Below are 25094 nucleotides of genomic sequence, written 5' to 3'. Positions count from 1 at the left end.
TAAAAAAATTTTATCATGTTCTGTTAAATACATTTTCGATATAGAGACTAAAAGTTTATCCTATAAAACTTTTACTAACTCTATTACTCAGCAATATTTATTGTCTAAATGAAACATATAATTAATAAAAAAGATTATTTTGATATTTTATTGTACTTTTAAACTATTGCTACAGTTTGTTAAATCTGTTTGTAAGGCTTTTAAAACAGTTTTGAGTGTTTTTTTCTATATCTTGGTTAAGAAAACATTATTCCAGGCTCTGGTTATAGAATCTTTTCATAACTTTATTATATAAAATATAAACGCAAATTTATATACGTAAGACTAATTATTCTTATCAATTAATTAAAATTGTAATAAAGCCTATCTTTTTATGTTGACTGAATTATTAGAGTATATAGTTACATATATTAAATAATAATGATAATAATTTTTCTATAATAATTTGCAATTAAGATAAAGAAATATGAAAGAACAAATTTTGTAACGAAGTTTACGAACTGGTGTTATAAAAAATTTATATGTAACAAAAAATGTGCAACATGTTGGATTTTTTATGAAATAGCTTACTGTACAGTCTTCAAGTTACGATATTAAAGTACATATATATTTTATACTATGTAATAAAAGAAGCAACGATATGATATAAAAGTTTTTATTACATACAAAAAATTTGAAAGCGATCGGAAAGCCCACAGAAAATCGCTATTCTCATAGAAATCCTGCCAAGTATGATTTGCTATCATATAGAGATGTAACACAAACAAAAATGATGTAGGTACTGTGTATCAATCCGTAGAAATAAAATGTGATACTCTAAAAGTGCGAAAAGATAAAATGATAAAATCTAAAGTTGCACTTTAATATGTTTAAATTTTATCAATAATGCATTTAGAAAATACATTAAATAGAAGAGAGATAATTTATATGACGTAATATGATTTTCTCTGATTTTAAGCGTTAAACATTAAATTTAGGAATAATTATGTATATGTGAATATACGTTTGTGAATATACATTGATCTCTCAGTTCGCACTTGCGTACTTGTATCTCTAAATATGAAAGAGCTTAAAACTGATCTATCTTTAAACGGTTAGTCATCAGAATAATGTTTAATACTATCTGTCCGATTATTATGCAATGTTAATACCTGGTTTTAATATTTGAATAGTGAATCATCCCTTTCTGCTGTTTAAATACTATTTAAATTTGCTTTATGTCATGACCTGCTTCCTGTATATCTCTTTCAATTTACGATACTAAAAGGCAAATTTATCTACTACACTGTAATCTAGATTTATAAATACATTGAGAAATGATTGCATTTCTATATTTTTTATTTTTACATATTAGAAAAGAAATACACAAATAAATTATCAATTTCATATTATAATCATGAATAAATAAATCTGAAACTTTTTTATTGTTGAAATTCTTGAGAAAGAAGATTTTATGTAATGTATATTTATATACGTAAACATCAAAAACGTTGTATCATTTAATAAGAAATTATGAAAGAAAATTTGTATTATTTATAAAATATAATTTTGAACTAATTAATAAATTAATATATATGTATTAAAATGAAAGAAAAATAATATGTAACAAATTTTGTGAATAAAAATGTTACTAATTATAAATACAACTCAATTTCTATATAAATTCAAATCTATAATTGTTCTCTAAAAATATTAATTTAAGATGAATTTATATGTACATATACTTTTAAAATTTTAAACTTTATATATGCCAGTTTCCAAACATTATGCGAATACTATATTATAGTTTATTACTTCTAAAATAATAGGGAAGATCCAGAGAGAAGAAAATCAGATTTAATTTAATGCGCGTTCATTGCGTTTCTTGCGTCATAAACAGTCATAAGTGAACATAGCTAAAGGCATTCATTTCTGCTATATGTAGTGCCTTTGTACATCTCTGCATCATGAAAGCAATTCTTTTCGTTAATTTTTTCAACAAAACGCATTTTTTCAAAACAATTTCGTCATATTTTCGGTTTAATTGACGTATTACAATTTACAAACAAATAATAATTTAAATATTTTCTATACTTACATTAAAGTATACTGCAATGATAATTATATAACAATAGGTAAGTTTGAAAAGTTATAGTTAGCATTAGTAATATCATTTTAAATAAATTTATATATATAATATTATATAGTAAATTATATAGTAACAAATATTTTTGGTTTTGTTTATCTTAAAATCAAAATTGCTCTAAAATACTAATAAATATTATTTAGTGAGAAAATTAGAAAGCTATCTTAAAGTTGTACAAAATGCTCAAATAACTTGTTATTTCATTTTCGAATATTTTAGCACGTAATTCATTACTAAAACTTCAAAATTTATAACGAGTTGTCATGCGCGCTAATGAGATTAATAATTTTGCATATAGAATAACATGATACAAAACAATAATTTAGCAAACAAAAAATAATAAAGAAAAGACGACACGTAACAACATTATTTTGACAAAGTAATGTTGCTTTAGAAGTATTTGATAATTGAAATGCTTGTAGGTACATAAGCAATTAAAAGTTTAGTTCAAAAAAAATTTAGTTCAAATTTATTGCGGATATGAAATCAAACGTTAATAAAAATATTTTTGCAAAATCAATTATATTTTAATATACTTAAAAGTATATTTGTGACAAATAATATACGTTTAATGTATTAAATATTTCTGAAGTTAAAAAGGTAATATTAGGGTAAGGTTAGAAAGGTAAGTCTTATTAAAATAACATTTATAAGTATATATGATATACATAACGAAATGTATTATATATAACGAATTACGTATATTGCGTATGTTACGTATTATGCATATAACGAATCATGATTATTATTTTTATAATATGTACAGAATTTTGTTGTAATATAATGATAACAGTTCGAAGAAGGTATAGAATATTATCATTAATATACAAGACGTATACCTATTATATAATTACATTTTTAAGTTTTATATCTAATATTATAAATAACATCGAACTTTTTGGTTACATTTCTGTCAGTCTCATTTATGAGTAAGAAAATAATCTTTAAAAGGAGAAGATAGAATATTGTGCTTGATAACTCATTATTGTTAGCCATTCAACATGCAATTAGAACTGCGTTATAACATTTGGTAACTGTTTATAACGAAGTTCGTTGTAAAGCACGAAAATGGTAATATGATATTTGAAACTTTGTAATATATACTTAAGTTAAAATTCAGATTATAGCAATATCCTCTTTAACATGAAGTCCCTCACACATTGTTCGAGTATTCATTTTAAAGGTTTGTATCTGGCTTTCTGCCACGCTTTGTCGCCATCTGACTGAAGTAGATTTAAAACGACCTGGAAACAAAACAAAATGCGCAAATTTAAATGTCTGCAAATGTCTACAATTTACTCTTGACAACCTGGAATGTGCGTTATGGAAAATTCCATTTCTTGCTGAGTATAAATTTGCATTGAGAAGTTATATTATTTAAATTTGAATTTGAGTTTTTTATTGTCCGAATTTATTAATTATTTTTCACGCTCAAAAGGGATAAAGTTGTAATATTATTCACAAGCATTACATGTAATATTTTAACAATATATTTGCAATACTAGAACTATGTATTTTCCAATAGCATTCCCTCTGACTAATCTGAGCCGTAAATTACGATGATTGAAGTAGGAAACAACAAATTGATGTACAAATTGGTTTACGCCTGGTCATTCTGGGTCAAAATGGACTTGAAATTTTCATTTCAAGCCCATTTTGAATTTAAAAATTCTTTAAAAATTTTTATTTTATATATATATATATATATATATATATATAAAATAAATTAAAGAAAATTAAAAAATTCTGAAATATACAATAGTTGAGTCTATTATATGCAATTATATTAAATTAAATTATTATATTTGAAATTAAAATATTTATATAGAAATCATATTGATGAGTTGCGTAATTATTAATTATTTATTAGTAAATATTAAATAATTTTTATAATTATTGTGTACTAAATTGTGTAAATTATCCCACTTATATTATTTCTTAATTATATACATATATTGTATCGTATATTACAAATATATTGTAAATAATCTATAGTCTTTGTTGTTTTGTTAAGCTAATAATATATTTTGGATTAAACTATTAAACTGATCTATCTCTTTAGAAAGCTAAAAGAAAATTTTATATTAAGAATAATGAATTAGATTCTCTCTTTCAACACATGCTCAACATTCTCTGCCTAAAGGCTGGAATTCCGCGAATAGTTGACATAAAATATAATGTGATGATTAAAATTCAAGTTACCTTCAAGATTTTATGGTAACATTTTTCAACATATATTTATCGCATCATACGCTAAATAAAGTATGTGAAATACTTGCTCGTAGTAAGTATAAAAATTATCTCTTATTACATAATGAAAATATTTCAAATATAAAAAGAGAACAGAAAAAAAAAGATTATATAAATTAAATAAATATTATGATAAATGCATCTTCTCTTTGTTTTATTAAAAGTGAACAATATAAAAAATATTACAGTACAGATGTTAAAGAATAATAGCTAGAAATATAAAATAATAAATCAGTGTATATAACTATCGTTGGATTTTGATTTTATTCAATTGCTTTTTTAATATACAATAGAGAAAGGTGGGGCAAGACGGGATACTTAAGGTTCGATGATATATAAAACATGGATTTTCATAATTAACCAATCAACTTTATTGCTTAACTAATCTTTCAGTCTTTTAATTTGACTACCATTAAATCTTTAGAATTTTTTAAACTTTAAATAAAAATAAAGAAAATGCATTTTTTCCCATCTTGGCATTCCCCGCGGGTAGGGCAAGACGGGGTGCCTCATGGGCAAGATGGAACATCCATTAATAATTAAATAACATTCATTATTTATCGAAATGACAGGGAGTAAACATGTGTTGCATCTTCGTTGTCATTTTCTACATTAGCACACGAGCAATGAGCCCATTTTCCACATGATTAACAATTTATCCAACCCTCTACTCTAATAAGACTAAATAAAACTGCATTGAGCATTGCCTCTTCTGAACATTTTCCTCGGTCAGTCTTACATTTGTAGTTCCTAACCATTCTATAATAATGAAAAACTTTGTTTTTTTTTATTTGTGGGATATACTCAATTTGTATTAACTCTCAATCTTCAATATCCTATCTTACCCCTCTTTGTCTAACGGAAATCATATCAAATTTTTTCGAAACACTGTTTATAATAATAAAAAATAGAGTTCTTATCTTATAGCTTGTTAAATTTTGTCCCAAACACATACATTTACAAGGGAACTGCTATAATTTAATATTAATATCACAAATGAGAACTGAGAAAGAATAATAACAAAATCGCAAAAAATTCAATTATTAATGTAACTCAATTACGCAACTACGCTGTCTTGTAGGGAACTGTCAATAACCAAGCCATATCTAATGTGTATGTTCGATTATGAATGGTATATTTAAATTGCGTGATACAGAGAGAGAGAGAGAGAGGAGGGGGAGGGGGAGGGAGGAAGGGAAAGAGAGGGAGAGGGAGAGAGAGTACCTCATTTTGCTCTCCTATCTTGCTTCATTTTGTCTCACCTTCCTCTATTGAATTTAAGAACAAAAAGTTCTCACATTTTGTGATATACAATTTCTAAGTTACAAAAGGATTAAAAAATAAATAAAATCTTTAGAAATCTTATAAATTAAACAATAATTTTATTACTATAAATTAGCGTAATTCTAGTATAGAAGAAAATTCGTAGTATATAAATATATTCTTTCAACGTTTTATTTGAAATATGTTTTTTTTCTTAAATTTTAATTATTTAGTTTTTTACAATATTAAATTTATTATTTATTATTGTAGACAATTATATTATATTATCTACTATTATATAATTTAAGAATTATATATAGAAAAATAGAAGAAAATATTCTTTTGGTTTTAAAGTTTGAATGTCATCTCTTTAGATATAACATAGTTGAACATGATTGAAAGATGTCAACTATTCATATCTTGACTATTTCATACATCCGTGAAATTCCATCTGCATTGATGGATTTGCATCGGTGACATTGCCATCAAAAGATACACGTGTAATACGCAGAAATTCAACCTATTGATACGGAAATCTTTTGATATAAAATATTCTACATTTTCGAAAAAATAAAAATATGTTGTTTAAAAACTTTTGCAGATATGAAAGCAATATCTGCGCCCATTTAAACAAAATATTGGACGATTCGAGACTGTCTGCCACGTGATGTTTGCAATGAAATAATTCAGTGATTGATTTTTCGATTTGTTAGTTCGCGATTTCTAATCTAATGAATTATATCAACAAATTATTGTCAATAAATTATGATTTAATGTTTATGCAGTGGATAACTATACAAGAAATACAAAAGATCTCATGAAAAATTTTATTAAAAATAGAAATAAACATTCAAATATAAATTTTTCTTAAATAAAATTACTAATATTTCTTTTGTATGTAAAACTATTAATGTATTTTGTTCAAAGTAAATTGGATTTCCAAATCAAATCTCAAACAAATCTCATGCAAGTTTTATTAAATAAACGAATCCGATCATTTATATGTACATAAAAGAGTTGTAATATATAAGATAATAAAAAAAAACTGTAATTAAATATCGTCGATCAATTGTCACTTGTAATCAAGAACGTTCAGAGAGATAGCGAGATTTATATCATTCTATTTTTATTTCGTTCATTAGACGTAAGACAAGGATAGAACGACAAATAGTGCTAATAGTGTCTCCCCGAATGCACCCTAAGTAGAAATTGTACTTACTGGAATTACATGGTATTAGTTCCGAACGCTGACACCCTGCCAATTCTTGTGTTTCATGGGTTTGTACGTTTCTCCGATCTATCACGCAACAGCATTTGCAAATTACCAATTCAAAGTAAACTCGAAATCTGTAACAGTTAATTCGATGACACGCGTAGTTATATATGTAAATAACACTCCGTTTACTTAATTAACCAAATATAATACATTTAATGCAGATTATCTTAATGCAATAATTAATGCAATAATTAATGCAATAATGTAAATTATCTTTAATATAAGACAATGCGATTTTTACGCACTTACATACATAAATAAAATTTAAATTAGGTTGGAGAAAATGATTGCATGCGAGATTAAATTTTGAACTGAGATCAGACATAATATTCTTATACTTTTTTATTTAAAAATGAAATCAATTAAAACTTTCAAATGAGATCGTATGTAAAAGATTCAGAGAGAGAGAGAGAGAGAGAGAGAGAGAGAGAGAGAGAGAGAGAGAGAGAGAGAGAATGTGTGTGTGTATAGAGGCCTATGTATAATACCGTCTTTGTCATTTTTTAGACTCACTATTTTCAGCAAATTGATAATCACATAAATTTGATATTTCTGTCTCTTCTATAATTTTGTCTTTTTATTACAATACTTTTATATTATTAAAATTATTTGTAATAAAATAAAGTAAAAATAAAAAACTTAAAGTACGAATTAGTACAATATGGAATGGATATATTATATTGATACTATATAATTAAGCAAAAAATTAAAATTCTTAAAACTATTTTTAAAATGGATCTTTCCAATTTTGTCTTGCTATAGAAATAGCACAAATTATTCTTGTCTGAGTTATCAACATGACGTAAACAGCAAGTACATAAAATATATTGGTCACATATAATCCTGGTAAACGATCTCTTTTCTTGTTCAAATTGCTGATTAAGGTCTTGACAGCTCGTTTATAATATTCTTAGAGAGCTACCGTAAAGTTCTTCTTCTTTTCTTTAGTAGATAATATATAGATCTTTTTTGAAACTATATGTAGATAAATATAATGTAGAATTGTGTGTAATATAAATGATAAAACCAATTAATTATTCTTTCAAAATCTGTTTTTGTTACATTTCCGAATTTTTTTGAAATACGAGATGTTTTTTTGAAATACGAGAAATTTAATTTTAGAAATGCAAAAGTAGTTTTAATCCAAATTAACTGGAAAAATTAAATACACATATGTAAATATATATATTTAAGAATAATTAACGAAAACTGTTACTACTTGAAAATATCACCGGTTCTTAAAAAAAAGCATGTATTTTAGTATCAAAAAAATAAATTCTGAAGACTTAATTTACATTAGAGAGAGAGAGAGCAATATAAAATCTTTTTTTATTAATAATTCAATGAAGTCAATTCTTTTAAACATACTAAATGTTCGATTGCAACTCAAAGTCTTTCACAATTCCTGAAATTTACACATTCATAAAAATTTATGAATGTGCAAATACTTCTTTGTTGCAATTTGAACGTCGGACTATTAGGGGAATATTCAAAAGTTATCTCAAGGATAATTCTACTCATTCATATAATACCATTAAGGCCATTGATTATTTATTTTTTTCTATTTTTAGAAATAGAAGAAAACAAGTATTATAAACAGTAACTTTTGTATTATTAATTAGATTAATTATTTATTATTTATAAGCAAATATTCAAAATATACAAACTCAAATATATAACGTTTTGTTAAATTAAATTTTAGAATAAATTTTGAATTCGTCTTGTGAAAATGAATATTATATATATTGCCAAAATTTTGATAAGTATTACTGAATAATTATTTGTGCAATTTAAGCTGTAATTAGTTATTTGTTATATAATTTAAAAATATTATTGTAATATATATGATTAAATCTAATTCAAATGTAATTTTTATTAAAATATTAGAACATATAAATTTCTATAGTCTTTTTCCATGGTGGATAAATATAAAATGTAAAATTATTATAAAGATTAATTCTATCTCATAGCATTACATGTTTTATTAATATATTTGATTATTTTCGCAATTTAAGAACATTATTATGTAGAATATATACATTTAATATATATATATATAGTATTTATATGTTAGGTCTGTTCAATTTAAATTCCGAAACATAGAACACATCGAAGCAAAAAAAATTCAATATAAGATTTCAGGGACTATAAAGTGTTGAGCCGTAAAGCTTCACTCAGATGCGTATCAACACTTTACAGTTTTTGAAATCTTACCTATATTGAACTTTTTGCATCGATGACTTTGCGTTTTGGTTTCGGAGCTCAAATTGGACAGATCTGATATATGCAGATTGTATTTACTAATCAATCAGGCGGTAAAATATCTGAAAATATATCTAATTAATACATTTGATTACGAATTGATACCGAATAATAATATTTTATTATGCCAAAGCCGACGATGTCCATTTGTGATTATTATACGACTATTATACGATAGCGTTATATTATTTTAACAAAATGGTAATTAAGTTCATATATAATTCTCCGGTGTGCATTGCGGCAACTGTGCAATGGTCCTTGAGTATACACAATGGCGCAAAATGCAAATATTGCGCCTGATATTGTTGCGTTTTCATCGTATACATAAGATGTCAGATCTCGAATTTAATCAATTTGCCTCTGCGACACGAATAAATCTTAGAAATGTGTATTTACGTGTACAGTTCACTGAAATGATTTCTCCAATGTCAAAATAAATTACTGAAAAATAATTGGACAAAATATATTATTTTAAAATTAAAAAAATTAATAATAAATAGATAATAGAAGATAGATAATAAATCTTTTTCATAAGAAAATATTGTTTTTAAACTTACAAAATGCGCTTTATAATAAAAAATTTTCAAGTTTTTTTATTGAAATGTTTGTAAATGTATTTAGGATGTAGAATGTCCTCGGATTTTCTGTATAAACTTTGACGTAATATAAATTTGAATTTATTACCTTATTTTGCGATGATAGAAGAAATTTTACTATGAAGATTCTTCTATGCTCGCAAAAAAGATGATAAATTACATCAATGTCGAACTTGTATTGACATGGGAGAGCGGTAATTTGAAACTAGATAAAATCTTTTTTACACATTTTTGTTATAATTTTTTATTAAAGCATATAAAGACCTATGCTTATAATATGTTTTCTTATTTTAGCTCGTAAAACTATCAAAATTTGTATGAAAAATTGTGAGAAAAACTTCTAGAAGAAATTCTGTAAGGCAAACTCAGAATTTTATTTTAAAAATAAATTTGTATGTAACAATAAAAAATTTATATTAAAATTTTCGCATTTTAAAATATTTATTTTATTTAAATAATTATATCAATTTTACGAAAATTATTTACTTTTTATTTACTGTAATTGTTAGTTCCGTAATACTTATTATTTATATGTTATTATATAAGATGTTTATAATTATTTTATATTATTCTTCGAGAAGAGATAAATATTATAATACAAATATATTATAGAAAATTCAATATCCTAATATTTTAATTCATTTCTCTTGATTGTTCATATCTGTATATTGTGATATAATTACCATAATATACGTAATTTTTATGGTAAACGTAATTAGTGGACATAAACAGAAGATTATCTGGACATTAATACAGTTGTTTAAGAATGTAAGTGCAGACAGTAATAACAAAAGATTTTTTCTGCGTGCAATAACAAGTTTCTAATAGCTTATCATGTTGCATTTGATGAACGCGATCAGTTTTCAGAGTAAAGGAACTTAGAGGATGGAACGCGGCGAAGTTAAACTGTTGAGGATCGATATACGAATGCAGAAATGTATAATTAGAATGTAAACTGAAATTCTCCGTGATTAACTGAATTGTCGGAGACTGCTTTATATAATCCCGAGAATTTTTTGAAGTATTATGTTTGATAATACTTGTAATAATACTGTATTGATCAGATATTACAAAGAATTTAAATTAAAAAGAGATGTAAATCTCTTAATGTAAGAGACTGAGATTCGATAAATACAATGCTAATGCAAAATTCCTCGAATATATTAGGTGTTGGAATTAATTCGTAGCGTTTTTTAATGAAAGAATGTTATTTATTTCACATGAGCATTAAAAAATACATTAATGAAAGTACTTCCCATCACTTGTAAAACGCTACGAATTAATTCCAACACCTAATACATTTTTTTGCCCGCCATTCTGTTAATCTGTAGGTATGTTGTAGGCGTATTTTCCTTGACAATTAAACGAATTTTTCGTGTTTATTATTTTTTAAGTTGAATTAATTGGTTACTATTTTTTAGATGAAATTATTGTAAAGATGTTATACATATAATTAAAGTTTAGGTAAGATTTACATAAATCTTCTTTAATATCTTGACATTTATTTATCATTTATTTTACTAATGAATACTTATTAACAGATCTTTTAATCTATGTTAACCTCATTTGAGATTGATTATATAATTTATGCCAGAATTTAGAATTTAGAATTTTATTGATAATTTTATATATTGTATAACAAAAAAACCGTTCTAAGAATTAAACATTAATTTAAGAATTAAACAAAGTACATAATAAATGTATATACATATATTAAAATGTGATACGTACATATAATAAAACTGAAATTTCGTAAATTATATACTGTGTGGCTAAAATGATTGATTTTATAAAAAAATACAAAAAATTAATATATATTCTAAAGTTGATGTGTAAAACTTCATTATTAAAAAAAAGATTGCATTTTTTGTAAAGCATGCCATTGATGATTTCATTACAATCTATACATAAGAAATATTATAATACCTGTTATTCATCCAGTAATATATGATCGGATTTACCATAGAGTTAGACATAGCAAGCCAGTAAAAACTTAAATATACATGTTGTACATAACTACTTTCTGCAAAATGACGATGATGATACACGAAAATGAAAAATCCCTGATATGGCAACCAGCACACTGCAAATATTGTCACCACGATAATGAACATCTTTACAACCTGCAACAAAAAATGAAAAAAAAAAATTAAAACAGAGTTCAAATCTGTTATACGCTTTTAACTATATATATGTACCTATATTGTAAATTTAAAATAATAATTGATTGAATATGCATTATTTGAAATAATGATTTCAAAAAAATGTTACGTGTTTTGTGTGTGTGTGTGTGTGTGTGTGTGTGTATGTGTGTAAATATAAAACAGAATAAATTTAAATCTTAATAAAATTTTACAAAAATGTTATTTTGCAGAGATAACTATTATAAAAACCGTTAATCGCAATTAATCCTAATTTCAAAATTTATATTCAATATGTCTCTATTGTATCACGCTCTATTAACCAACAATATTAAAGAGTACTTAATAGAAATCTATTGCTCTAAATTTTACGCTTTAACGGTTATGTTGCGTTTAGAAAGTCATTACTTTGACAATGAAGTCTGTAAATAACATAAATAAGCTTACTGAAAATATGTCATAGGAAGTAGCTTTTATTAATATTACAGAGATAAAAATATTTAATTTGTATGCAAATGAATAAGTAATATTGTAAACAGTTTTCAGTAATCATAATGCAATGATGACCTACTTTATAGAAGTACATTTTGAGATTTTCGTATGTAAATGTAGAAAGATTTGCTACTCTATGTTTATTTTACTTTCTGTAAAGATCTACATGAAGATTTTTTATTGTTGTTATTTGCTATTTTTTAGAATTTTTTAAATACATTTTTGTCTTTTTAAAAAGTTTGGAAAATTTGATGTAAAACAATAATATATGAAAAAACATTTCTTTTTAAATTTTTATACATTACAATTGTGCTTATTAATATATTTTACGAGTTTACTTACGTCATTACGTTGTAAAATATTATTGACATAATAATATGAAAGTATTCAATAACGTACCTTGCGTTTAGATTTCATCGCTTCTTTCTGATAATGTGTAAGTTCACCAATCGATTTCGAGCCCCATAATTTTCGTCCCATGCACGTATAACAGACAGCCATCACTGACATGGGAACCAGATACGTTACAGTAAGGAATAGAAGATTGTAGCTGTAATAAATTATTTATGTAAAACCATAACAATTCCGAGGTATATACTGAGAGACTTATTACGCCAAGTTTTATTAAAACCGTAACTCGTTTTATAAGATACACGGGTTAGCCGATTACTCAAGAAAGAAGACAGAAAATCTGTTTTTATTAATTACGATGTTTAAAATTTAATGTGTAGCACACAGTAGCGATAATAGGTAAAAACTTGAATTAAAAATTAAGGCAGTTTAATTATTTTTAAGAAATCAGTCATTTAGGCATTTAAAATTCAATAATTGAGTAACTTTACTCTTGACTTAATCAAGAAAAAGTTTTATTAAAAAAAGTTTTAGCATACAATATAACCATGACGTTTGATTTAATAAGCTGGAATTAAATACTACATTAAGTACTCATTAGTTACTTCTTACTCTCGGAATATTATGAGAATTATACTCCGGAACAGGTAATATCGATTTTGTTCTTCTTGACATTCTTAATTGAAGTATCAATTCCGAATTCCAATAGTAAACGTGGCAATCACATTTGCTGGATGAGTTAAATTGCACATAAGAGGATTATTCTGTGAAATTACTTGGAATTTGTGATAGAATCTCCATGCATAACTTCATTTGGCATATATAGAACTGTACTTCCTAATAGGTTTGATAGTGTTTTAAATTATCCTATTGCACGCTATCAGATCCAATGATATTGTTATATCCGTTAAATAACCTTAACTTGAAGTTGCTTCGTATATATATATATATATAGGAACATAGGTATTCTGTGTAAACTTTAGCGTTACATGATGTTCTTCATAAATGGAGAGCCCTACTCTAACGATAGTAAAGTTTCTGGACTATTCGACAAATGAAAACCTTGATATAGATATAGATATATCTAAAGTACTTACGTGATAGATAAAATGTTATTCTGAATTGGGGTTGGAAAAGACTAATGTTTTTTTTTTAAGAATAAAACATTATGTTTTTTCTTAAATATGTTTTTAATGCTTCAAATATGTTTTAAACAGTATTATAAAAAAAATTTAAAACATATTAAAAAACATCAATTAAATATGTTTTAAACTATTTAAAACACGTTTAAAACATATTTTTTTACCAACCCTATTCTGAATAATTAAGATTTATATTCAAAGAGATATATTCAATAGGAATTGATATTTTCTAATAAAAAATTTGATAAAAAATTTGATGGTGAATATGATTATCATGATTATTCTTTGGATAAAACAGTTATTAAATTAAAATATTTATAAATTACATTATTATATAAATAAATATATTATATGTCCAATTAAGTTTTTTAATTAACAGGATGAAATTAAAATAATAAAAAAATATATATAATGTACTTATTCGGTTTTATAACAGTTAAATATTTTTTCTTTTCAACAATAAATAAGAAATAGGATTACTGACACGGTACAATTATTAACAAACATTTATTTAATTCACTAAAATCACTAAAATCACTAATTTTATTGTGAATTGAATAACTTTTTCTTTTAGCTTTAGAAAATAATCTATATTTTCTACACAATATTTTTTAATTCAATTTAAACTTTTCTTTAGAAGAAAAATTTTGAATTTTGTTCTGGTCTGTAAATTGAACTCGTATTGTTTATTATTCATGTAGAAAAGGGGAAGCTGGAGTATATTTAATATTGACTTTCACGTTCAATATCTACTAGTTTTATGTTTTCATATCTTTTCTATTTTTGTCAGTTTAGCAATTTAACATATAAATACTGTCAATCAGTTTGACTAAGTTTTGAAAATAATGGAAAGTTTTTATAAAATATAAAAAATTCAGTTTTTTAAATATCGAATCGTTATTTATTTATAACAATTATAGAAAAATATATACGTACACATATATATATATATGTGTATATATATATATATATATATATATATATATATGTGTATAAATTTATAGGACTGGATTTATATTTTGTATATTGTATTATATATTGTATGGACAAAACTTTTGATTTTTTATTACACTTCAATTAAAAACGAATTTTTTTCTTGTCATACTTTAAATTAACCGATTCTGTTTTAGCAAATATTTGTAATTGGACTTCTTTTTTTATTTTCTTATTTATTACTATTTTGATTCGGTAACAAGTAATGATAACTAATATACTCTTAATAAGTAACTTTCCATTCTCTGACTTATACATTAATAATTATTTATAATTTTAACTTTATTTTTAACCTTATTTTGTATAAGAATATTTTGTGTAAGTTATAGTAAATAGCAAAGCTATTAAAAAAAATCAAATCTCTATTATTCAAATCTCTATCTTTAATTAATAAAAATCTTAAAGTCTCTAAATCTTAAGTCTTAAACTATAGTAATGCAGTGGAACAAATGCAATTATTCTAATTAGATCGAACTTCTCTGTATCATTTCCAGTGATATGCTGCTAACAAATATACTGCAATTTTCTTATTTTCTTTGAATAATCGTCGATTCAATCTCTTTCACATTTATTATAGATCGAATGATGTTTACGGGAACTTTTTTCCGTACACAATTTTATGTGCGCACCTTTTAAAAAACAATCCCCGTTCGACATACAGATTTTTGAAGTTTATTACACCATGACCTGTTTTGCTTAGGAGAGAATTTTAGTAGAATGAAACTATTATTACTCACCAATATTCCGTTTTGCTGTGTAAGTAACCACCGTCAGGCCACAATAAGTAACAAGAGATTCTAGTTGTTCCATTAGAATACCTGCAATTGATCATACATCAATTTCTCTGAGGATATTGAAGGAAATATAGACCAGTGGTAATAAATATTGAGATGATTATATAAATACTATGATTATATAAATTCTAAATACATTTATCAATTATATAAATACTTCTTATATTCTCAAATATTAATTATTAAGAAAATTTTGTTTTTCGTAAAGTCTCTTGGAGGGATATGAGAAAAAAAGTCTCTCATAGGACTAAAGCCAAAGAAAAACGTGTTCAGATATGGATATCAATAAAAATAAAAACAAGGGTAGAAGTTATTCATATGAAATATTGATTATACAATAGGAAGCAAAGTAAATGTTTACAAATACGAATTTCACTTTTTTAAATAAAAACAATTGAAAAAATTTAATTATAAATACATTAATTCTCCTATTATTTAATTTCGAAATGCGATTTCGAAATATCGCAACTTTAAGTTACATGCAATCGTAACATATGTAAATAACATGTGTAATAATATTTAACGTTTTACACAATTAAGTGCATAATTTTTTTATTACAAAAAATTATTTTTAGTTTGTTAAAATTTATGGGAAATTATTTATTATAAAAAAGAAATATAAGCAATTTTGGGAACATATGAACGGCTTAGAAGCAGATGGTCGGCTTTAAAGGACAGTATCAGCTTTAGGAACTATAAAGCAGATACATAATGTGTTTAGAATGAAAATAGTAGAAAATTTTGGTTAGATATTCTTTTCATTAGATGTTACACTTTGGAAGATGAAAACGTATATTAGAACGTATATTAAAATCTTTCTTTTATTATAAATAACAATTTTTTTATTTTTTTAAATAATACTAGCGATAAATATATACTACAAATATACAAAAAAATCATAAGCAAAGAGAAAATAAGTGAGAATTTATAGGTGGAGAAAGAAACAGCTGGCTCAGAATGATAAGAAATTTAAAGCTTTGCTCGACTACGAGCAGGTTATTGAACAAATATATAATCTTCAAATTTTGCAACATTTTATATTAAAATACAAAAATGTCAAATTTTTTTCCAAATTTATATCATCATTTGTCGAATATTTTATGTAAGCCTCAGGAAAATCTACGAAAATATAAATGAAATATGTACTTCTAGTTTTTTGATGTTGAATAGATTAGGTAGACTAAATTTTTCTTAATATATAATAATTAACTGGTTAATTTATTCTGTCCGATATGTAACATAAGTCTGATTGTAGGTAACGTGTTGTATTAACATCTAGCATATGGCAAAGAAAAACCGATATATCCCATTGCAATTAGTTGTAACTATCAAGTTTCTAAGCAATCATCTCAAAATTCTGAGAATATAAAAAGTCACAATTGATACGCAGAGATGTATTATATACATATGTATAAGAATGTTAATAAGAATTATTTAAATAAGAAAATATTACAGAAAATACAAAACATTATTAAAACAATTCTATCTTTAAATTTTTATCTCTTATATTTTGATTTGTTATTTCAATATAAATAATGTTTTATTTATCAATTTGCATTATTTATTAATAAAATAAAATAAAATATGTTTCTTTCATTGTTTTATTAAATATCAGTGTTTATGTTAATAATAATTTATTTGAAAACTATGAAATGTATAAATATACATACATATAAGAACAATGCACAATGCATGAATTTATGTGAAACAACTTGTAAAGATAAAACCATGTAAATCTATAAACGTTTTATAATTATCTCTTGATGTAGATTATATACGAGTAGATATGTATAAGTTATGAAATTAAAGCATTGTAACAGCCGTTACTTGATAAAAGGATTAAGTTAAATTATGCTCCGACTATAATGTATAATAAAAACTTCATTTCTGTTATAGAAAACAAAGAATATTTTAATTAAAATGTATTTTCTTCAGACTTTTTTATTAATTTTTAATAAAATATGTTACAGTTATATACATAAATTGTAAGTATTTTTAAAATTATAAATTCTGAGCTCTCTTTTTTGTTTCTGTAGAAACAAAAAAGATAGAAAGATAAATTTTACAAAAATGAAGAAATAATGTTTGATGTCGACGTTATATGAAAGTACATGAAATAAAATACTAGTAATATATTATAATAATATGATAATAATTTTATAGTTATGACACATGTACTGTCTCATCTTCTCTCATACATAGTATTCAGAAAATTTATATTTCTTGTTTATAAAAATTTATTTTTTGATATTGAATAGTTAAAAAATTTTTTTAATTATTAAAATAATATGTATATACATAAGTAAAATAAAAAAAAGTACAAAGTATTACTTTTAACTTTTTTATAGAATTCTCTATTTTTTAAATTACACTGTATAAGTGATTTGGCATCATGCTCTATAGTAATAGAATGCATCCTTGTAAACGTGATCAGCATTTCACATTTGCAACGTGAAACATACTATCTACCTAAAACGTAAATGAGATTTTTATGTGTTTTTTAATCTGCTACAGCTTATAATAAATTATAAGAAGTAACATAAATATAATAATATTATTCGAAAATAATTTTGCACAATGACATTGATAAAGACAGAAAAAGGAAGATAAGCGTAAATGCCAATATATTTCGAATTAATGTCCAAACTTACAATCCTTAAATGATACTGAAATATACATATTAAGTACAAGAAATATGAAATGCACAATATGAAAGTTTAATACTAGTAATACTATTATATAATATTATATAATAGTATTACTATTATATAATAGTAATACTATTGGTGTAATATTATTGGTATATGTATCAATTTTATTATTGCGAAAATAAACGTAAAATTTATATTAACTTCTGTTGTATTTTTTTTCTCTTTATTATTTTAGATTAATTTTTTAATTACGTATAAATATAATTTTGTAATATAAATTTATAATATTCTAAGATAAAATATTATAAATTTTTATAATTATTAATTAGATTTTAAGATAAGATAAAAGAGTGTAAAGTTAAATTGTTCATAAATACAAAATTAACAAAGTTTGCTTAGTGATTCATTTATTATAATTACCTGCGCAATGATGTTGTGGAATATAAAAGACACGGAGTTGCTAGTGCCGATGAAACGCCCCAGATTAAAATCAAAGTAATCACTGTCCTCTTGCGAGACATATGATGTTTAAGAGGGTACATAATGGCCATGTATCTGCAACAAATGGCACGATGGTGCTGTTTAATATCCTCCAAATTCAAACGAATTACTGAGATTTATTGCGTTTAATCTTGTGTTCTATTATTACTCCTTTCGATAAGATATTTTTTATTTTTACAAGTTTTGCATAATAACTGTAGACATAGCTATGTATATTCACTATTACCAAACAAAATAAGATTTGACAGTACTTTATTATAAAATTTTAGTTTACTTTATTTTAAAATTATAATAAAAGGAAGATATAAACAGTATTTTTATTTATTCCTTATTTTATTATTTTACATAATGTTCTTCTAATAATTATTTGTTTGAAGCGATGGTTTAAAATTTTATTAAATATTTTATCATTCATTTTTATATTTCTCTTCACATATTATTTGTTATGCATACAATTTATTACATAAAGCATACATAGAATTATATGGATGCTTTATATAATAGCTATTTTGCGTGTAAGTTAGAAATTCAAAATGCAATCATGCGAAGCGAAATAATTTTACGTTAGGAAATGTAGTTGCGTGTAATAAAAGTGTAAATTGCTCTGTTGCGAATTGTACTGATATTTTAGATCGAAAATATTTCCCATATACTACACGTAATATTATATCTCGTAAAACATAAGTACTCAGAATTGAAGTATGTTATCATATATGTACGTGTAATGTAATGCCGTGCACTTTTTAGAATCAGTAATACGAAATCTATATTATACTTACTACCTATATATGTATGTATAACAAGTATAATAAAACAAAACATGATATACGTATTTAATGATATACGTATATAAATAATTCTGAATAAACTTTAGCTATATATTTTATATAACTGACATTACATTTTGTATAATACAATAAAATCTCATTTAGAATTGTTGAGCATTTAAGTGTTAAAATCGACAATTAAATGTAATATATGTTTATATATATATATATATATATATATATATAAAACTAATTAGAATTGTCACGCAGATAGAGTAATACAATGTATAATCCATAAATTATCGCGTGTTTCTCACAAACATTCACCAGATTATAAACATGTCCCTTATGCTTTGACATTAACATTATTGCTTTTATACCTCCCACATGCACGCAATAACATTAGTTTAACCGCGTTTGTGCGCTTACCAATCAAAGAGGATATAATAGATAACTAACTTTTATCGATGAGCCAGATTGTTCGATTATTTCAGAAATAGATTTTAATTATTTAAATAATTTTTGAATACACACCCACATACATATGGAAAATAAAAAATATATAGTTTGCGAAAGCGGAATTATTTCTCTTTATTTTTCGATTAAAAAACTCAAATAGAGTCCATTAAACAATCAAAAAATTTGATTTATATATATATATATATATATATATATATAAATCAAATTTTATATATATATATATCTTTGTTAAAATGTTATGCCATATTATAAAATATATTTTAATATATTATTATATATGAAAATTATTTGAATACTGTTATTAAATACGGATTTATTTCAGTGTAACACATTTTATTAATTAATCGAATGTGAGAATTAACTAAAAAAAGGTCACATACATGATCTTTACAATACAACATCTTTACAATAAACAAAAGTTCATGAATTTAATTATGTATTTCATAGTGTTATTTAGTTATTATCGATTTAATTTTAGTGAGATAATAAATAATCTACGTTAATACGGATGTTCATTTACCATGCAATAAACTGCTCAGCGAGTTTCCGAGGAAACTAAACTTGACAATTACTTCTACTTTGTGTTCTTGTGAGATCGGAGGAAGTTTTAGAAATGTATAAATCTACAATAGAATTTCTATGTAAGTTTCTATATCGGCATATAAATTATAATCAAAGAAACGAATCTATCTTTATTAAGGTCACAAAGATATTACGAATTAGATTTTAATTTTTAATAAATAATGCTACCGAATGCGTATTTGAAAGCGGGATAGTTTGCCGCATTTGTATGTAGATCGAATGCTCGCATTTTGTGCCTGTCATTATACATTGTACATCGTATGCTAATAATGAAAACTTGATGTTCTTTGAGATCTTAACACTTTGCTACTATTTCGAGAAATTTCTCTGTTTAATGTCCTCAGACAAACGATGAAAGCTGTCATGAAGAAATAATTGAACCAAATGATAAAATCTCTCATATCATATTTTATCATTATTATTTATTAGTTGTTGATCCCAAGGAAATTATTCATTTATTGCATGGTAAATGAACATTCGTATTAACGTAGATTATTTATTATCTCACTAAAATTAAATCAATAATAACTAAATAACACTATGAAATACAGAATTAAATTCATGAACTTTTGTTTATTGTAAAGATGTTGTATTAAAAAAGTCAGTTTAATAAATATAAGATAAATTTATTTTTGAAATTTGTAAATAATATTTAATATTTGAAAAATTATGAGCTGGTAATCTGTTATAAAAAATATTAGAAGATACTTTTCAAAACATTTAACATACAAATATTACTTTAATAGGTTTCAATCTTTAAAAAAAATTCAACTAAAATTTTAACAGCACAGTTAATTTTATCTTATCTTTAGATTTATAAAAAGAAATAAAAATATCTGAATAATTCAGATATTTATTTCAAAATATGTACAATAAATTAAATTATAGATTTCCTAATCTTCAATAAAAATCAAAAAACGTCAATGGGTGATGTGGAATCGGCGCGGAAAGTAAAGCGCAATGACACGTGAAGAGCGTTACATAATGTTAATGCATAGTACATTTGCATAGAAAAAATATTATTTGTTATCTGCTGAGGATAGCTAAAAAATATAGCCGAAATGTTCAGAATTTGTTATTTAAATTTTTATCACATTATTAAAAGAATTATCAATCATTGCGCTCCGACTCCATATTGACATTTTTCAATTTTTACTTTAATATATTTAAACTTTCTTAAATTTCTTTTAATAGAAAAAAGATTTATTTCAATAGAAATTTGATATTATTATCAAGATATTTAACAGTGCAAATAAAAAAAATTAAACTAATAATCCCTAACTTTTAAATTTTAGTTAAAAATCACTCCTGACGCATTTCTGCTGTGATCCTTATTTTTCTTTGACTATTGAAAAAAGCAGATAAATGCAGCTGTTGTGTAGTATTGTATAAATCAAAACAATAAGTGACGTAGACAAAATGGTTACATTGTTTTCTTCGTGAGTTTTTTCACGCATGATGGCAAGATATTTATTTTGGTAAAGCCGTTGAAACCATAACGACATTTTGCATCACGAGAACGCGAAGCATTCTGTATATATGAAGAATTATAACTTGAAACTCGTTTGTAAATAGCTGTGCGATGAGCTGTCTTCGAAAACATGTTAAGACATTTATTGCAGGTAAAATACTAATACACGAGAATATCTAGACGCGAAAATTGCATATAAATATTCTCAAAGATAACGTAATATTTTTTTCTAATATTATAAAAAGTTACATTAGAAGTACATTTATATTAAAAGTAAATTTAACTAGTAATTAACATACTAATTAAATTTAACACACATTTTCTTTATATATTTATCACCCGATTTATATATAAATCGTCTCGCATATTTCTGACTTCAAAATGTTTTAACATGATGAAGTGATATGTAAAAAGATTAATTTCTATTTTTATCTTAAATCATATAATAGAATTATTAGTACATTGCATTACAAAGAGAAAGCTCATTGTCACAAGAGAATACTCTTTGAGTACAAACGAAGGAAAAACTAACGATATTAACTAACAAAAGAATAAAATAAAGAATATTTCTCATTACAACAATAATAAGGAATAGAAGAGAGATAAATTTTCCACGGACTTTATCACTTTATTATCTTGCACTAAATTCATTATTTCCTACGTTAGAAGTTACATAATTAACTTTATTATCTCTTATTGAATTATTTATGGGTCAACGAAGTATCGGGATATGTAGATACGATATATAATATGGCATATTACAAAGAGATAAAAGTTGTAAAGTGTAGTGTCTAATAAATGTTTAATGGGTAGCAAATCTAATTTCTAGTACATTGTCTGTCCAACCCGCGCATATACAAACCGCAGTACGTGAGAAGCATAGCTACCTAGAACTGTTCGAACTTCAATTTCTCATTCATCGATCAGGACGTGAAAAGCAGCATTGTAATACTAAACTTGTTTAGTGTTCCAAAATGTTTGTTCCAAGATAATCCACTTTACCTCCGACTACAATTAAATATTGTTATTTGTAAACTTTAACGTTACCGAAGCTCTAAATTCTTTAAACATCTTTAATATGGGAACACTGAATTATTATTATTATATGATGCTTAAAATTGATTGCGTTCTTATCTTTAAGAGTATTTATTGATTTTTTGCTTATAAGAAGAGGATAATGTAATATAAAAAGCAGTAAAGCGCGAAATATTGACATGCAAATCGATAATTCAGTATTTATAAAATACGAACCAAAAATTGGATATTTTATAGCTCCATCGGCAAAACCTTTGGCAAAATTGGATTATTGACTGTTGGCATTGATTGATTGTTAATTCACTTTTATCTTTAATGAGCCGTTATTAATTGATGGATCGCCAATCGGATCGAAAAGTGAATTTGTGGAATACTGATAAACTTAATTATTATAGTTACGATTTCAATATTAATAATCTTTTATGTCATCTCAAAGTAACATATAAACTGCGATATGCGTGCATAAGATTTCGAATTTCATTATTGATCAAACGTTTGTTTTAATTTCATTCTTTACTAATGAAAACATAATGAAAGATTGTGTCGAATTAATCTATATTTTAATTTAATACTTTACACAAAGTTTTTATTTTATGCCAAGTGTAACGAACTATCGGCAAAATTAATCAGTCTGCATACTAAATGCAGAAGAGCATTCTAATTTAAATCATTATTCTATTTTTCTTAATTACTTTAAGGTTCTAGAATAATATTTGTTTATATGTTTATGTTAGGCACAAATAGGACAAATTAGAAATTAGAAAAGTTAAGAGCTACAGTTTCTTATAAAACATAAGTTAATCTAATTACAATTCATTCTCTCCAATCTCCAGTTATTTGACAGTTTGAGTGATTGTTAATTACTATAATCTTTCCGATAACACTTCAAAAGGCAGTTCTTCCTACATCAATTAGTGTTCATTATATTCATCCCTTACCAATTTCTAGTCCTAAAGTTCCATACAACTTCAGCCTCAATTTCCAACGCGTGGTTAATTTACCGTAAAATAATTTAAGTATGAAACTTTAAAATTCTTGTTTTGCCGTTGTCTTGCTACAAGTAATTAATTGACAACTACGATAACATTGAAATATAATTTATGTATAATTATTCTGTTAAATGGACGGCAAAATTTCTAACCTTTAATGGATAACTCTTGTTGTTTTAATGGATAACCTGATTATTCTTATTAATGATCATTATACTAGATGGCTAAAATTTATGGACAAAATACTCTTAATAAAATATTTCGACAAATTTGATATAGCTATTTTTAATGCTATTAAAAATAAAAAGTTTAAACAACTTTGTGAAAAGTCTAAAAGTCTTTATACATTATATTTAAACTATACCAGGCTTGTAATTTTTTTCATGCTTAGAGAAATAAAGTAGAATTAATTCATAAAATATCATTTACATGATGAGAAAGGAAACATTTTTTGTAATATATTTTGAATTCTTTATTATTGAATCTTTAAATAGATAAATATGTTTAATCAAATCTACAATAAATAATTATTATAATCGAACTTAAAATATAAGATTGATAAAAAAGTAATTTGATAGTCTTTTTTTCTTTGAACGCTTTATGTAGAACGAATCAGATACTAATCTGTAACCTTCGGGTTAACTGCACCAATAGTGGAATGACCGACGAGCATGAATTTGTATCTTATCTTTTCTCTACCATCTTGAGGGCCATCGTGACGAATAATTTATGTTCTAACTTTAATTATAAAGAAAGAGGGGAATCTCTCTCTGCTTTATATGTTGAATGCTTCTAAATTTGATTTATTGTTTGCGTGCGTTATTGCATATACTATTATAATAATATATTAGTATAATATAACTTAAGAGAAAAGAGAGAGCGTAGAAGTTTATCTTCTATCTGGAAATTTTCTATCTTTAATTTTATAGAAAA

At 24.5% G+C, this 25094-nt stretch overlaps 1 protein-coding gene across 1 annotated transcript in view; it reads right to left on the bottom strand.

Annotated features, from left to right (window-relative positions):
* Positions 1–2630: 2630 nt before the first annotated feature.
* The window catches only part of LOC105155104 (Tachykinin-like receptor at 86C), a 44452-nt gene continuing 21988 nt past the window's right edge, over positions 2631–25094 (bottom strand). Inside the window, exons 3-8 of the mRNA XM_011071020.2 lie at positions 18757–18891; positions 15629–15709; positions 12805–12955; positions 11699–11895; positions 6858–6985; positions 2631–3369 (exon numbers count right to left, since the gene is read on the bottom strand). Coding sequence (XP_011069322.1) covers positions 3242–3369; positions 6858–6985; positions 11699–11895; positions 12805–12955; positions 15629–15709; positions 18757–18891 — 820 coding nt within the window. The 3' untranslated portion in view covers positions 2631–3241. The remainder of the gene's footprint in view (positions 3370–6857; positions 6986–11698; positions 11896–12804; positions 12956–15628; positions 15710–18756; positions 18892–25094) is intronic.

This window comes from Acromyrmex echinatior, chromosome 10, assembly GCF_024713525.1.
Source record: "Acromyrmex echinatior isolate Ae372 chromosome 10, ASM2471352v2, whole genome shotgun sequence".
In the NCBI taxonomy this organism is placed as follows: Eukaryota; Metazoa; Arthropoda; class Insecta; order Hymenoptera; family Formicidae; genus Acromyrmex; species Acromyrmex echinatior.
Note: the sequence above shows the minus strand (reverse complement) of the source record. Positions and strands in the feature narration are given on the sequence as shown.